The sequence below is a fragment of the Puma concolor genome, chromosome B2 (genome assembly GCF_028749965.1).
Source record: "Puma concolor isolate L17-30 chromosome B2, mPumCon1.1.hap2, whole genome shotgun sequence".
Lineage (NCBI taxonomy): Eukaryota > Metazoa > Chordata > Mammalia > Carnivora > Felidae > Puma > Puma concolor.
The window spans coordinates 106,575,055-106,592,407 of NC_141671.1; the positions used below are offsets into that span (position 1 = coordinate 106,575,055).

Genomic DNA, 17,353 nt, shown 5'->3' on the forward strand with positions numbered 1-17,353 from the left:
TGGAAAGTGCCTGGGAATGAGGACTTGAATGATGACACGGCACACAGACCGAATTTGCAGAAGACCAAATTGGAAGGTAGAATTACTCAATTACATCAGTGATATTCAACATGTCAACAAGCTAGAAGAAGAGACCTAACTTAGCACAATCGAACTTAATGGAATCAATCACATGTTAAGTGATGAACACCAGCAATAATGAGTATAGGTCAGGAAGGTGTGTTTCTGGGCAGTTGTGAAAAAGACGACTGCTTCAGAATTTTAGTGGATTGTAATATAGGAGTCATCAGGGTAATACTGCTGCCATAAGAGCCCACAGGATTTACTTGAGGAAATACCGTAATTAGAACAAAGCCATTAACCATTTTTTTACTCTGTGTTATTTGGGATGAAACCTTGAATTTATTGTTGGGGTCACATTTTGAGAGGGACGATGACAAAAGAAACTGCCTTCCAAGAGCTTTTCAGAAAGGATGAGGAAGAGCTGATGGAGTTGGTAGGTACCCAGGCACACTGAAGCACTCTTCTGTGGAACTGATGTGCCAGATGCTTCCTGGAAAACACCAGAATGGCAGATCTTCGAGGCCTGTTGTATGCGGTGGGGGGTGGGGGTCAGGCTTTGCAAGAGTAGATGTAATCCAGAAACAGATTCCAGTCAATTGAAGGCAAAACTGGGGGTGAAGAGGGGAGCAAATGACAACGGGTACTGACACTTTTGAAGAGTTCTAAATCCTGGTTGCACATTATGATTACCTGGGAAGAGATTTTAAATGCTTATGCTTAGATACTACCCCTAGAGATTCTGATTTATTGGTTTGGTATGGAGCCCTCATTAAAAAAGTATTTTTATCAAAGCCCCTCTGCTAATTTAATGATCTAGGTTGGAAACACACTGAACTAGATGACTACTTTGTTGAGAAATTAAATAAATCAAACCAGATGCTTTTTCTAAAGTGTCTCCCAAGTTTGAGAAGATCAGTGGAAATTAACTTCTGGATTACCTTTTACAGCTAGGCACTTTCACAATTAATCCTAATAATTGAATTAATACATTTAAATCCCTTAGCACAGCGTCTGGCATGTCGTAACTCTCAAATATTAGCTATTTTTATTGTATCCTCGGTATAACGGTTCAATGGAGGGATTGTATCTCTACATTACAGATGAGGAAACTGAAGCTCTGCAGTCAGTTTTCTAAGGCCTCTGGTAGGAAACTGCAAGATAAGCATTTAAACCAGATCACAGCCAGATCTAAATTAGAAAGTCCTTTCTCCTCAGCCCCACAGGTCACTTTTAAACCTTTTGGAAGTTTATGCAAAACAGTGGTTTACCTGTGTGAACATTTAAAAATTTAATAAAACCACTTCCTCTTGACCTGTTGGTAAGTCATCTCTCTTCATATGCATTTTCTGAAAAAGAGAAGCATAAGAGGAGACATCCACTTTTTTTCCCTAATGTGGACTGGTGGAAACTTCTCTGAAGGTCTTGAGAACCTGCGAGGACCGGGGAAATGGAGGTGGCCCTTTAGAGATCAAACAAAGCACTTGGAAGTGAACGAAGAAAAGACACTGCTCTCAGGTAAAACATCTCCAATTCTAATGAATGAATGGGTGAACATCTGTCACTTTTGTACAGCCTGGCTCTGGTAGGTTTGATTACACGCTAATAGGGAGGGATGCAAGTTAGGCCTTAGGTCATTTAGAACACCTCCCTGGAGCCAGGTTAGACCAGGCTGCGCTCAGTGGCTGCTTTAAGAAAAGGGTGGAAACTTCTCCAAGGGGGATTGTGACGACGACGACGACTACTACTACTAAGGTTATAAATCCTCCACCTGAAAAAGTGTTGGATAAGAGATCTCTGTCCTCTCCTTCCTACTCCCTCCCTCTCCCCGCCACGCGGGCCTGGGCGATAAGGTAAAAACTGCATACAACTGCTCTGTCCCTGACCCCTTTACCTTTGATGATTAAAATCCGTTCAGTTTGCGGGGTTCAGTGCTTTCGGCTTTAGTGATCTTAAGATCGTTAGTGCAGTTAAAGGGGAGAACTGCGTCTAAGTAGGTGATTTCCTCCCTTACTCTCTGAGAGTAAAACCAAATGCTGGAGGAAAGGAGGAGTAACTGTTGTGGAGAAGGGGAGGGGAGTGGGCAACAGCCCGGGTGGCAAGGTTCTCCGCGTTTTCCTCGATTTCCTTCCCCGGGCTGGACGGAAGCATCAGCTCCTCCCCTCTGGGCCTCCAAAAGTATCTTTCTGTTCGGGGCGATTCCAGAGTCGAACCCGAAACGTGTGGGTCACTTAGAAACGAGAGCAAGTTGGAGCCAAAGAGGCCCGGCAAGGCAGGGGTGCCTGGAGTTGGGGCCCCAGTGGAGGGGAAGGCCGAACTCAGCGCCGAGCCGCGAGTCCCAGGAGAGGAGGAGCGGAGAAGAAGGAGGGCGGGCCGGAGGTCGGGGTCCGGCGGGGAAGGGGGTCCCCGTTTCCCCCTCCCCATCTCGCCTCCCCGGGTTCTGGTGACGTTGCGGTTTCCTCCCTCTAGCCGAGCCTCAGCGCCCGCCGCGTCCCGCCCTCCTCCTCCTCCTTCGCCCACACCCCTCACCCACCCGCCCGCTCGGCTCGCAGTAGCGCCGCCCGAGGCTGAAGCTGCGCATCCCGTGGCGCGGCGCCCACCGGCACCCGAGGCGCGGCGGGCGCGCTGAGGGCTCGGCTCAGAGGGCGCCGGGGGGCCCGGGCGCCGTGGAGTGAGGGGGCCGCGGAGCCGGGGCCGAGGCTGGGGAGGCGACGCCCGGGAGGACGAAGCCGCGGCGGGGAGCGGTAAGCGGAGGGGCGGCGGCGGTCGCCGTTCTGGGCCCCGCGCGGCTCATCTTTCTTCCGGGGTCTCGGGCGGGTCGTAGGGTGCCGGCGGGAGGCGGAAAGCCACGTCCCCTGCCCCGCGCGGAGCGGCGCGGGCTGCGCGCCCGGGCCCTGCGCGGCTGGGCTGCTGGAGGGCGCGCGAGGCGTGGAGCCGGCGCCGTGGGCTTCCCGCGTCCGGGCAGCTCCTAGCCCCTTCCCAGCCCTTGAGCGCCCAGCGCAGAGTCGGCGCACGGTGAGGACCCCGAGATCGCTTTCGGTGCCTCGGCGCCGCGATTTCCCGGCCAGCCCACGGGGCTCCCGCTTCTTCGGCCGGCTGGGTGGCACAGCCTCGCGCCCTGCTTTCCCTGCGTGCCCTGCTAGTTGGGGAGGGGTTGGTGATTGTCGTGTGTGCGGACCCCGGCACGGGTAGCCTCTCTGTGCGGCTGCGGAAGCCGGGGGAGCCTGTCCCGAGCGCCCCCCTCCCCCCCCCCAGATGCTGGATTCCAGCGCCGCTTGGCTCCCCCGAACCGGGAGAAATTGTGGGTAAACCTCACTCGCAGGCAGCTCCTGGTGGTGGTGGTGGTGGTGGTGGTGGGACGCCTGACTCACAGGCTGGGAAGCTCTGTAAGCAATGCCACATGGGCTCGAGATCTGTCGCGGCTGGAATCCGAGCTAAGTTTGTGACCCGAGAACTTTCTCGTTTTCATCGCTCATTTGAGGCAGCAGCCTCCGCTTAGGCTGGTTGGCTGGCATTAAAGGTTGAAACCAAATCCACTGCTTTAAAAGCAGGAGGTGAGCCTAGTTTACCTGGAATTCCTTAGGTCAGGAAGTGACACTTTTAATTTCTAGGGATCTTCGTGTAATGAAGTTCTTAAATTTGTTGTTGTTGTTGTTAGTCATGGCTTAGTTAATGATACATTAAATTTGAGAATGGACGTTCTCACTTAGAATTTTGACAGAATTTAATTTTTCGGGAGTCCCCTTCAGTTTTTTTTTTTTGTTGTTGTTGTTTTTTGTTTTTTGTTTTTTGTTTTTATGTCTTAGTAAGTGATAACCTCTGAAATGCTATATGTGCAGTATTTGGTAGAATGTTCAGACAGTACTCCCAAAATGGGATCACAAAAATGTAATGCTCATGAAAGAATAAAATACAGGATTATCTGACCATTTGTCTGTCATGTGTTAACTTTTTTCTTTCAAGTTCACCATACAGGCACAAGTCCTTTTATGAAGTGTGTAGGTTAGATGTGTTTTAGTATAAATGGAGAAAAGATGAAATTTAATGCCTCCAGCATCTAGTGACCCCTTTGTGTGAGTACAGCAAAAAGTGCAAGACACTGCTGGTAATTGAGGGGATATACAGAGATGTATAAGAAACTGCCCTAATTCTCTTGAAGCTTCCAACGTGGAAAGGGAGAAAACATAAATAAAAAGCACCTGAGAGTTTGAGCTTGGGAAGTGTCATTGTCCATTGATGGGCATATCATGTCAGTATCAGTTTCATCAATTTTTGGTTAATTAAATAAAAACAGTGGCCTGCAAAGTACATTTTTACATTCAGATTAATAAGTATTGATAGTACGGTCACCAAATAAAAGGGAGTTCTCCAAAAAAAAAAAAAAAAAAAAGAATTTGGACAAAAAGGGAAATTTGCAACAAACAGTATAGGCCTTTGCCACCCTGAGGATTATTAGGATTTTGCTGGTTCTGCTGGGTGAAAGCTGTTTAATGTTCCTCCCTCTGAGGTTAGGGGCCTAGTGTGGGAAGACACCTGGTGAGAAGTCAGCTGGGTTGGCCACATGAGGTCAGGACCATTATAGTGACTTATAAAATTAGTCCACAGATTAGCAAATACAGGTTTTCAATGAGATTTGTGGTCTGGCTACTCAGTATTTTGCAGTGCTGCCTGGAGGGGACATGGTGGTCATCCATGAAGTTCTTAACTTTACAGATGTCCTTCCTCCTCCAGTACTTGTTTTTGTTTGTCTGTTATTTATTTTAATTAGAGAATGAGAGAGAGAGAGAGTGTGTGTGTGTATGCTTGCCCTTGAGTGAAGGAGAGGAAGAATCCCAAGCAGGCACCACATTCAGCACTGAGCCTGATGTGGGTCTTGATCCCATGACCCTGGGATTATGACCTGAGCCAAAATCAAGAGTGGGACACTTAGCTAACTGAGCCACCGAGGCACCCTCCCCTGCTGTGCTTTTTTTTTTAAAGATTATTTAATTTCTGAAAAAGTGTTTTGTATCATAGGTGAAAATGCATTCTGCAATTACATAATAAAATATTTATATATATCTTAATGTACTCTTTAGTGGATTATTTTGGTATTTATTTGTATTGCTTTGGATCACACTGTGTTGTGTGAATGATATTACATTATTCCCATTCAGTATTACAATTACAGCAATGATTGGAAAGGAATAAAGGATAAAATATTTAAATTTGCATTTCAGTATATCAGTAATCAATGTTTTCAAAGGGGGTAAAGAACTAGTAAAAGACTAGCATTTCATCATTTCAGCATATATGAAGTATTACTTAACCATTAGCATGTTTGAGTCTAAAATATAATTGGTATTCTTACTCTTTTTCAACCCTTCCTCCCCAGTGAAACGAGAAATACTGTTATTGTCCTGGGATGTGTTTGTGGCAGGTCTTTGAGGAGGTGAAGAACATCATCTTGGTGGATATTGGTATTTCATTTACTGAAAGGGGCTGGACCTTTACTATTCTGAAGGATTGGGTAGGGCACGTGATGAGGTTCGATGGTCATCAGCCTTCTGAAGGAGTGTGTGCAAACAGAGGACAGAACAGTTCTTGTTACTGAGCCTTAGGGTTTTCTCATCTTGGAATGACATTATCTTCCCCTAACTGGGGGTCACCAAATTACCAGCAGATGTTTGGATGACACAATAAAATTCTCTAAACCTAGAATCAGTGCCCAACATAGCAATTAGGCAAGTGTATAAGCCCAGAGTACCATAAAGAGAAATTATTTCCCCATGCAATTCATTTGGTGAGTTAGTAGTGGCAGAATAGGAAATAGAGACTAAAAATCCCAGATTCCTGAGGCACTGATCCATGCGTCCATTTGGTGACAGCAATAATTGGAAATGGATGAATTTCAAAAAGTCTTGCCAACTCTAATGCCCAATGCTAAGAGGAAATTCCCTTTTAAAAATTAAACTCTGCATTAAGTGGATAATATCTTTAATTGAAGTAATTGTTCTTTGAAGAAAATCTGTTACCGAATAAACTCAGTCCCATATTCTGGCCCATCTAAACTTACTGTTTAAGAACTTCTAGTCTGGTATAGAAGATTGGTTTGGTTAGCTCACAGTGGAGAAGTGTTACAGAAGAGATTCAAACTAGTGGAATGTATTAGGTCAAGAGGGGCCATTAGGATTAATAAATTCTTGCTTACAAATTCATATGTGTGTAGACAATTGAAGGAACGGAAAAGTCCCTGATAGATCATATGGCTATACTAATACTTGCATTTAAAAATCGCTTAGGGGGCGCCTGGGTGGCTCAGTCGGTTAAGGGTCCGACTTCGGCTCAGGTCATGATCTCACGGTCCGTGAGTTCGAGCCCCGCGTCTGGCTGTATGCTGACGGCTCAGAGCCTGGAGCCTGTTTCAGATTCTGTGTCTCCCTCTCTCTCTGCCCCTCCCCTGCTCACGTTCTGTCTCTCTCTGTCTCAAAAATAAATAAAACAGGGGCGCCTGGGTGGCGCAGTCGGTTAAGCGTCCGACTTCAGCCAGGTCACGATCTCGCGGTCCGTGAGTTCGAGCCCCGCGTCAGGCTCTGGGCTGATGGCTCGGAGCCTGGAGCCTGTTTCCGATTCTGTGTCTCCCTCTCTCTCTGCCCCTCCCCCGTTCATGCTCTGTCTCTCTCTGTCCCAAAAATAAATAAACGTTGAAAAAAATAAATAAATAAATAAATAAATAAAACATTAAAAAATTTTTTTTTAATTGCTTAGTACTTTAAAATTTTTTTCAAATCTTATATTTTCATATTTTAGCATAGTGGAAATGGAGAGTGATATAGAGCAGGTGTCTTATCCTCATTTTAGGGATGTGGAAATGAAAGTACTGTGAGGGTAAGAGACTTGTCAATCAGTTTACAAGTAATTAGTGGTCTACCTTAAACATGAGAGGAAACTATGTTACCCATTTAATTCTACTTTGCTCCTTTATGACTCCAAGTGCATGTTATTAAAGACTCTTACATTTCATTTTCCTACAGATCTAGTTTATTATCTCCTTTACTACTCACTACTGTCCAGGGACTATCAGCTCCTGTCAAATGCTTATGTGCTTTCCAGACTTCTGTACACTGGCTTTTTACAGACCCCCTTCCTACAGCTCCCTCCACTTCCACTCTGGGCTTTGTAAGGATTCCATTGTGGGAATGGAATTCTCTTCTAATTCTCGAATTCCTGCAGAGCCCTAGGCTCACCGCTCAGTCCTCATTAGCTGACTTCAAGTCTTTGGGTGCTTTACCCATGGCGTGGCTTGCTCCTGCCTCTCAAGGCAAGCTCCAGCCTGTTGAGGGTGTGGAATCCAGATCCTCTTTCAGCCGCCCAGAAGAGTATAAACCTGCAGGAGGCAGAGTGTTCGCAGAGCCTGGTGGAGCTCACAAAGGAGAAAAGGGAATGATTTTAATTTGGCAAGAGAAGAAAAGAGAGTTGAAGCCATCTGTTTATTTCTTGAATAAAATAGTTTGTTCAGTTCTTAATTCAGAATAACACTGTGAGTTTTAATGTGTGTTAAGATTACCACTGGATTTCCTTCTAGTTGTTTCAATTCCTTTGAGAGATTCTGTAAGCATGAACTTGGTGTCATCAAATGTTAGTAAACAATTCCTGAAAGAACAGATTTGCCTCTTCAGTAATAGGTAGAACTATAAACATACTGATAATAAGTGTAGTTTGTTTGACATTTTATATTTGGGAATGGTTATAACCATCAGGTAAGTATGGTCCTGTTTTTAAAAAATAGAAGGCATATATACAGTTAATTAACATATATACGACGTGGGGCGCCTGGGTGGCGCAGTCGGTTAAGCGTCCGACTTCGGCCAGGTCACGATCTCGCGGTCCGTGGGTTCGAGCCCCGCGTCGGGCTCTGGGCTGATGGCTCAGAGCCTGGAGCCTGTTTCCGATTCTGTGTCTCCCTCTCTCTCTGCCCCTCCCCCGTTCATGCTGTGTCTCTCTCTGTCCCAAAAATAAATAAACGTTGAAAAAAAAAAAAATTAAAAAAAAAAAAACATATATACGACGTATCCACTGTAGGTTATTTGTGTCCATCTGCTTCCTACTAGACAGGGTCAGAGAGAGTTTGCAACTGAACGTATATGTCTGCATGCCAAAAAAAAATTTTTTTTAAGTTTATTATTTCTTTTGAAACAAAGAAAGAGAGAGAGAACCAGTAGGGGAGGGGCAGAGAGCGACGGAGGGGACAGAGGATCTGAAGCAGGCTCTGTGCTGACAGCAGAGAGCCTGATGTGGAGCTCAAACCCATGAACTGTGGGATCATGACCTGAGCAGACATCAGACTGAGCCACCCAGGTGCCCCCCAACCCCACCAAATTTTTTTCATATTATTTAAGGAATTAATAGTGCCTCTCTTTCCCCCAGTTAATGTGAAAAAAGTAGCAAGATAAACCTAGTAGGATTCCCTGTGTGTGTTTAAAATGGTACACATTGCTCTTTTAATAGAAATTGAATAGGTCCGCAATCAGTTAAATTGCCGTCATTGAAATCTTTCTATTTGAAATATTCATTGCATACGCAGATGGCTTAGCGTTGTAAATTTGTATTTGTTGATTAAATCAATGCTTCTGCATTTTTCTCATGTGTAACAAACTTAGCTACTAAGCAAAAGGCACTTAATGCATGCAGATGTTATACCACAACAAAGTTGAATCAGCATTTCATAACTCTTAAAAGGAATTTGTAAAGGAAATGGGCTTACCAAGCTTGTGGGTCTATAATATTTTTATTGATGAAGTACACAGGCCATATACTGGCTTTACTGTTGGGAGTCTAATGGCTATTGCAAGAAAAATGGGGGTATTTGTTAGCAATTCATGAAGTGGGAGGTAAAAACATTAAGTTGGTTATATAAATTTTAGTGTAAAACATAGTAATCTCCAGATTATGTTGTGACTCTAGCAGGAATTACTCATTTACAAAAGTAACAGACTACAGATTGACACTTTGATTTAGGATACTCCCTGAGGCGCCTGGCTGGCTCAGTCGGTAGAGAGTGTGACTTTTGATCCGAGGGCTGTGAGTTCAAGCCCCACGTTGGATGTGGAGCTTCCTTAAATTAAATTTTAAAAAATTAGGATACTCCCTTAGATTGAAGTATGGAAAGGGTTATTGCATTGCTAAAGTTAGCTTGCATCCAGAAAGTTGCGTCAGTGACAAGAAACTCAAGAATTGCATGATAAAAATCACCAAGTACTTTAAAAGTGTCCCATGCCAAGGTACACTCAACACCCTGACACACCGGGTAGAGCAGTAGTGAAGACAGCCTGGCTGCGGGACAATACTGCTTACCTTCTTCACAGTTCTGACTGTAATTCTTTCTTCTTGAACAGCACTTTTATTGTTAGAGTCTACTGAGAATAGACTGTAAGTAATGGATTTCTAGAATTCCACAAATTCTGGTGAAGAACTTTTCTTGGGGCCTTTGCTGTTTAATGATATCATTCCAAGAGGTACAAAAGGGGCCAGGCTCACCAGCCATGCAGCCTGGGGGCCAGCTGCATTTTGGAATCACCTGCAGTGTTTACACTTCTCCCTGGGGGGGAATGGGCCTGGCCGGAAGGAAAAAGTAGCCTGAAAGGGAATGTTGAACAGCTGTTTTCCATCTTCCCTGAAGAAAAAATAGAGGAAATCGACTTACAGCAAGCATCAAGAGGGATTTATGCTAAATACAGGGAAGTTTTTCTGAATGTTTTAACCTTTAGAATGGCTTTCTGAAGGAGGCCTTTGAGTTTTTCTGTGTTTAGAAAGATTTAAGTGAGGCTGTCCTGGAGGGATATTAGCTTTTGTCTTCTCAGGTTCTAAATTTATGAGTTTGGCTCATCTGGATATGAAAATCATAGGAATTAAAAAGGATTTAAGTATAGGAATATAGAAGAAATGGTCAGTTTTCGTGTTTGAAACACAAGTTGCCTTCATAGTTTCTACTTAGCATTTTTGTTTATTAGAACAAAGTATTTGCTCACTGGCTAAATGTTGATCATGTGTAAGAGTCCCGCAGCCTTTATTCAGGTACACATTATAATATCTGAAAATTCCTCTTCTCTCTGCTTAATCTGTTCTCCCCCAAACAGGTCGGTTTTCCCCACACTTCTTTTTTAATCTAGAAAACCTTAAAAGATTTTGGCATTAGACTCTAGTATTCCATTTGGGCTTTTCAGTAATATCTTTTCTGTTTTTCTGCTCCATTTTTTATAGTATAACTAGACTGTCAGTAGTGGCCACAGGAACATATGGGGCATTCATCAGTTATTTGGTCAAAATACAGAGGTTGCCTATGTCAGAAAGAGTCTGGAAACTTTTCTCATTTACCAGACTTCTTATTACAGTATTTATGGTTAAAAATAATAATGGTATTTATAAAAACAGAATGTGAACTTCGTTTTTCTGTAGGAAGATAGAATCTCCAAGAGAATTGATTCTGTGGTGTCAGGCCGGTGGTTCTGTTTTTTCTCAATATTAAAATTAGTCCTTAAGATGTAATTATCTTAAAAGCAGGTTCATTTGGATGCGACATTAGGTGTTGGAAAAAGCACTCTCAGCCATTATTGGGTCACTGGGCAAGAAGTGAAGCCCAGCAAAGTCAGTGTCTTAGGCAATTGGAATTAAGTGTTTCAACTTACTTTTACAGCCCATGGTTTTAAAGCAGTTTTGAAATGTTTTCACCATGACCCTTTTCAAAGACAACTCTGATTCTTGGAAGCACTGAAAAACCTGCAGAGTTATCTTAGGTACAAGTGTCTTTTTGCTGGCCCCTTTGGTGGTAAGGTTAATTTCTTCTCTCCCTCCTTTATCTTTACTTTTAAGTCTTCCACAAGTTAGAGCCTATTGATTCTACTGAGAAACCCAGTAGAAGTAGAGAGCAAAATAAGAACCAATCTGTTGCTTTTATGCAATACTCCCAATTTGTCCTTTCTTAAACATTAGTGTGAAATTTAGGGGTGCCTGGGTGGCTTAGTCAGTTAAGTGTCCTACTTCGCCTCAGGTCATGATCTCACGTTGGTTGAGTTTGAGCCCCGTGTTCGGTTCTGTGCTGACAGCTCAGAGCCTGCAGCCTGCTTCAGAATCTCTGTCTCCCCTCTCTCTCTGCCCCTCCCCCGCTGGCACTCTGTCTGTCTGTCTCTCTCTCTCAAAAATAAATAAACATTAAAAAATGTTTTTAAATACTGGTGTGAAATTTTAAGCACCTCTGTTTCCTCTGAGAAAATCAGCATTGTTCAGATTGGATTCATCACATGTTAATAACCATGTGCTATGTTTGAGTTCTAGGATTTTCACCGTTAACATTTTTAGACTTACTGTGACTTGTATAGAATTATTCCATATAAGATTCAAATTAACTAATAGTATTTTGAGTATCTGCTGTAGGAACGTGGGAACTTTACAAATTCAATTTCACTTCTACTTGTTGGATTTCATCTTCCAAGTTTCAGGTTAAGTTGGTCCACTCAGTATCTCTTTCTTGGGGAAGCAATGTGTATAGTATTTATATTACTAAATTGCCATAAAATGATAAATCCTGTGCCTAAAGAAGCTGAATTGAGCTGGCAGCATCAGGGTGGTTATATAACAGATCCTTCTTTGTGTGCCTACACTTTTTTTTTTCTTGTTGGTGAAGCCACCGAAGTTTGGTTCAGTGATTGCAAGTTTTAGAAGAGATAAGTCTGTGTTACTTGGGAATGAATGCTTTGATATATAACTTCTTCCAGTGTACTTTTGAACCTGGAGAGTTAGATGAAAGAACATTATACTTTAGCGATAGAAATACTGAAAGGGTTTAGTCATTCAGCAAGTATTTGCCAGGTACTTCTGTGTTTGAAGGGACGTCTGTGTGGAGGCAAAGAGGGGAAACATACAAAATAAATATGACATGGGTTTCCAGCCTTGGGGAACTATAAAATCTGGTTGGAGAAGGATAATCAAGTATGAAACTTATGAGAACAACTAAGTGCTGAAAGGGCCGAATGCATGCAGTAGAATTGCAGGAAGGAGAGAGCTGTAGGATTACATGGGCAGAGAATACCCATCTAGGAGCGGAGAATGAATTGGGCCTCAGGGGACTTTATGCCAAAAAGGGGAAGGGAGAAAGCATCACAAACAGGGCAGCTGAACCAAAGCACTGGAAGAGGAGTCAGCAGAGAAAGGGAGAGGCTGAGAAAGGAGAAGGTTGGGGAGAACATGGGAGAAGCGTGGGAATTCACTTCTATAACATTCTCTTTCCTTTCTTCATTCTGCATCTACTCTTTCATTGTTTTCCACAAGTACTTCTTGAAGGTCGTGTTGCATGTAGTCAGTGGTACATGACACTATAGGAAAAGACCAATTAGTACTAAATGCATACATTAGTAAACACATATAAAGCTACAGACATTTTTATTGACACCTTTTTAGGTCCAATTCAGGTACCCCCTTCTCAGTACATCCTTCTTTCTCCACCCTAGCCAGATGTGTTAACTTCTCTAAATCTCAGTTGTAGTTTGTCATTCTCTTGCATACATCCTCCTTTTTATTTTAGTGGTGTGTGTAAAAATTTTATTTCTTTTGCCATCTTCTAAGATGGTGTAAGCATCTTCTTGGCTGGCATTATTTCTGATTTCTCAAAGAATATTGAACAATGCAGGTATGAGGCCACAGGGGAGACCACTTATGGATGGAGTTGCCAGGGAAGGCTTCATCAAGAACCTTGTGTTCTTTGAAAAAGAAAAGAGGGGGCGCCTGGGTGGCGCAGTCGGGTAAGCGTCCGACTTCAGCCAGGTCACGATCTCGCGGTCCGTGAGTTCGAGCCCGGCGTCGGGCTTTGGGCTGATGGCTCAGAGCCTGGAGCCTGTTTCCGATTCTGTGTCTCCCTCTCTCTCTGCCCCTCCCCCGTTCATGCTCTGTCTCTCTCTGTCCCAAAAATAAATAAACGTTGAAAAAAAAATTTAATAAAAAAAAGAAAAAGAAAAGAGGTCGGGTGTGGAGCAGCACAGAGGGGGAGCCCCATGAAAGAGAGTGATAGTGGGAATAAAGAACAAAATGTGAGTTGTACTCAAGGAAGAGCAGGTAAGTGTGAAGAGAGAATTTGTATAGGGAAGAAATGAGTGATAAAATGAAGGTAGGTAAGTGTTAGGTTATGGAAGCTCTTGCATGAGAAATTTGTTTGTTTTGTTGTTGGAATAGAGGCTCTTGAGTAGGAAAGTGGTATAATGGTGATTCTTTAATTTATAAGGAATTTTGTAGTTTACAAAGATACTTGTTTTGTAGGTAGTATGGTCAGGCTGTGGGTTTCTCTCTCAGCTCCTTCGCTTTCTATGTGACCTTGGGTAACGTACTCAACCACCTATGCCTCAGTTTCCTCATCTGTAAAAAGAGGATGATATTAGTATCTACATTATGGGCTGTGGTGAGATTAAATGAGTTAATCCATGTGAAATACTTAACATGGTTCCTGGCATTTGGTAAGCACTATATATATTTATTGTTTATAGCAGCCTCTGGTTCAGATATAAGAAATACGCCCTCTACTTTAGAAACGAGAGAATTGTGGAGCTAGGACTGTATGTTAGTTTGGTAGAGCTGCTGTAACAAAGTGCTTCTGAGTGGCTTTCACAACAGAAATTTATCGTCTCACAATTCTAGAGGCTAGAAGTCCAGAATCAAGGTGTTAATCAGTTTGGTTCCTGCGAAGGCCATGGAAGAGACTCTCTATTCCACGGCTTTCTGCTAGCTTCTGGTGGTTCCTGTCAATCTTTGGTGTTCCTAGACTTGGCAATACTTCACTCCTATCTCTACCTTCATCGTCATGTGGCATCCTCCCTGTGTGTCTCTGTCTCCAAATTTCCTATTTTTTAAAAATACCCGTCATATTGCATTAGGAGCCCATTCTACTCCAGTATGACCTTATCTTAATTGTATCTGCAACAACCCTGTTTCCAAATAAGGTCACATTCTGAGGTACTGGGGATTAGGACTTTTACTTAGTGAACTTTTAGAAGACATGGTTCAACTCATAACAGATTCCAAGTCAGATCTTTTGAGTCTACCATACGGTGACCATGGTATGCCAAAAGGATTGTGGGAAAGGGGAGGAATCTGTAGGTCTATATGAGAAACAACAGGCTTTCATTGGCTCTTCTGTCTCCTCTTTGCCTTAGACCTGCACCATTCCCTGGATAGTCACAGTGATGGACATGCCACAAAGAGCCTTGGGATATCAATATGTCCCTGTCTTCTGAAAGGATCTTTTGCATTTCTTTCTTCTTCTCAGCATGGCAGTCTCTGTGACTTCTCTCCATTTGGGGATTAGAGATAAGTTTAGGGACATTATACTTGCACTGGATAATTTCAGTCTTCCCTATAAATTTGAAAGATATATCACTGTCCCAAAGTATAGGTGATAAAGGAAGAAGTGAATACTTTTGGAAAGAGGCAAAAATCCACAGTATCAACAGCAAGGATTTTACTAAAGAGTCGATTGGAGATGAATGAGTGGGTAGATATGCAGAGGTAAGATAGAAGTTGATGCCTCAGGTTTATAGTTGGGATTGAGGTAGAATGAACACCTGGTCCCCCTCCCCTGCCTCATTTAACTCAGGAATTGCCTGACAAGTGGTCATCTAGCCTCCACATTCATTTAGGACTAGACCTGAGAAGAAAGTTTACAAAATGAGATTAGTACAAAAGGAGTTTTCTCCAGCATCCAGCTCAACGAAGAGAATGCCATCAGGTTTGACCAAAAGAAACAGCTAGGTGGGACCTGGCCGTGAGCAGAGATTGGGTGAAATGGGTAGGGCAGATATGAGAGGCATATGCGTAGATTAGGAGATGTGGAGAATGGGGCCAGATTCCCAGATGCTAAAGATAGTATGAAATGTAGACAGTCAAGTCAACTGGATATTCACCAAGATACCCAGTTAAGCATGCATGACCTTGGACATACAGACACAAACGTTAAATATCTGGCCATATTATAGGCTCTGACTTGGGGTGTTTCTGGCAGGACACTTTTTTTTTTGGCCTGTGGATCTGTGGCCAGTGCTTATTCTTTTCTGCTCAGTTATCAGAGTCTCCAGCAGTTTAGTAAAGCTTTTCTTTTCCTTAAAGATTGTTTCCTAGCAGTAACACTTTATATATCTATAGAAACTCACCATAATAAGATATTTAGCACAAAATAACAGGAGTGGTATAGGTGTACAAGAAATAATAATTCATTAGAAAGCATCTTTATTCTTTTAAATTCTCCATTTTAAAAGAAATGTCAGCAGTACAGGAAATTTTTTTTTATTTGTAAATAGCAGCACTAATAAAGCCCTTAGACCAAACCATTAAATAATCATAATAATAATCTTTGGGAATATAGTTAAAAGGAGGGACATGAAAGGAATCACTCTAAATTGCAAAACAGAACAACCTCAGTGGAAGTCTTAGCACCAAGACAACTAGCCAGTGGAAGGAGAGGCCTGCCCGGTCTGGGCAGGAGTGGATGGGAAAAGTGGTGGAATGTCTAACCCCATGTAAAATGGGCTGAAAGCTTTGAGGTGGCGTTTAGAAAAAGGCTCTGAGAAAAACCCATGCAAACCATCCATGGACTGTTGGGAAACCAAATGAGATACTCTGGGTGAGGAGTGAGATCTGAGGTGGGCCAGGCACCTTAACAAGGACGTGGCAAGACTTAGGGGCACAGCAGTACCTCTCACTTACAGTGCGAGCTTTGTGCTCAAGGGAGGGTTGAGAAGGCAGCGGCTATGGTGCCAGCTGTCAGTAAACCGTAATCATTGCCCTGCATAATAACCTTGAAAGGGTCAAGGTTGTAGTACATTTTACCTCCAAAGGGTTTGTCTTGGCACACAAAGAATTTTATCACTTCTCTATATGTAGTTATGTTTGTATAGTTATATGATTATATACATAATTATCCCTCAGTTTTTAAAGGTTTACATCTTGACACATTAGTTAATCTATTCAGTAAATGATCTTTGCATGTTTCTTAAGAGCTGGACACTCTTCTAGGTGTTAGGGATATAGCAGGAAGCAAAGTGATCCCCTGGAGCTTAATTCTAGAGGATGGAGCTAGGCACACAAAAGAAATAAGTAAATTATATAGTAGATTAGAAGATTATTAGTGCTATAAAGAAAAAATAAAACCCGGAAGGGAGTTAGGGGCTGGTGATGATTGACTTAAGTAAAATGAACACAGCCAACCTCACTGAGAAGGTGACATTGAACAAAAACTTAAAGGAGGTGAGAGAGCAGGCCATGTAGATGTCTGGGGGTAACGTTCTAAGCAGAAAGAACAAGCACACAGATGCTGAGGAGGGAGCGTGTCCCATGTGTACCAGAAGAGCAAGGATGCCACATGGCTAGAATGGGGAAAGAGAGAAAGAGCTATAGGTTGTGAAGGCAGAGAAGCAACGGGGCCAGGCCATGTTGTATCTTGAGAGCGATTGTAAGCACTTTGGTTCTTACTCTGAATGATGGGGAAGCAAGCCGTTGGAGGGTTTTAAATGGAGCAGTGACATAATCTGAATTGTGATCGAACAAGGATGGCTCCGGCTCCTGTGTTGAGAATGGCCATTGGGAGGTAAGGGTGAAGTCAGGCAGACTAGTTTGGAAGCTTTTGCAGTGATTCAGGCAAGACATGGTGTGGCTTAGGCATTATGGCAGTGGCGAAAGTGTCTGGATTCTAGGTATATTTTGAGGATGGAGTCAACAAAATTGGCTGATGGTTTAAACATAGAGACAGAGTAGGTAAGGGGAGGAGCGGGAGTTTGGGCCTGAATTGCTGGCAGGATTGGTTGCCAATAACTGAGATGGGCAAGTCCTGAGAAGACAGTGCCTGCATCTTTGGGTTAATTACATGTATGTATCATTGTTTCACAGACCAAGTCTGTGGTATTCTGAGTTTTGATTATGATTCATGAGAAGATATTTGGAAAGTACTCAGGGATTTTGGTGCCAAAGAACTATGATCTGTGAGACAAAAATGAGAATCAAAAAAAGTACATATAAAAATGGTTAAGAATGTGAAAGGCAGTAAAAAGAAAAAATTAAATTTTGTCATTGGTGAGTATTTGAAGATTGGAAACATGGAAGAGTGCTTGAATATAAGTAAGGAATGAAAAAGAACTTTAAATATAGCGAGAAAAACATCACTCTGCAGTATATACTCAGTAGACATACTCATGAATGTATATACGTATCCAGTAAATGAAATTTTAATTTTGATTATGCTGGAATTATGGGTTTGATGCCAGCAAATTACTTTCCCATGAAA

The 17,353-nt window shown here is 42.8% G+C and overlaps 2 protein-coding genes across 4 annotated transcripts in view; one reads left to right on the forward strand and one right to left on the reverse strand.

Annotated features, from left to right (window-relative positions):
* Nucleotides 1-377: 377 nt before the first annotated feature.
* On the reverse strand, nt 378-13,878 carry LOC147581168 (uncharacterized). The gene is made up of 5 exons (XM_086705976.1): nt 13,873-13,878; nt 2,927-3,494; nt 1,955-2,834; nt 1,332-1,409; nt 378-671 (listed from the first exon to the last, which is right to left on the reverse strand). Exons 1-3 carry the CDS (start codon nt 13,876-13,878, stop codon nt 2,071-2,073), a joined length of 1,338 nt encoding a protein of 445 aa, XP_086562102.1. The 3' UTR covers nt 378-671; nt 1,332-1,409; nt 1,955-2,070.
* The window catches only part of DSE (dermatan sulfate epimerase), an 85,369-nt gene continuing 69,448 nt past the window's right edge, over nt 1,433-17,353 (forward strand). Inside the window, exon 1 of one of the 3 annotated variants that reach the window (XM_086707645.1) lies at nt 1,433-1,578. In XM_086707645.1, the coding sequence (XP_086563771.1) occupies nt 1,455-1,578 (124 nt within the window). In that variant the 5' untranslated portion in view covers nt 1,433-1,454. Of the gene's footprint in view, nt 1,579-1,783; nt 1,914-2,625; nt 2,805-17,353 lie in introns of those variants that run through there. The other 2 variants (XM_086707647.1, XM_086707646.1) reach the window with 2 other exon arrangements.

Bases quoted from the DNA above. Each gene is read 5' to 3' on its own strand.
- LOC147581168 (XM_086705976.1), bottom strand. The intron at 2,835-2,926 runs GCGCGGGGCAGG...CGCGGGGCCCAG, and splicing joins CGCGCAGCCCGCGCCGCTCC to AACGGCGACCGCCGCCGCCC.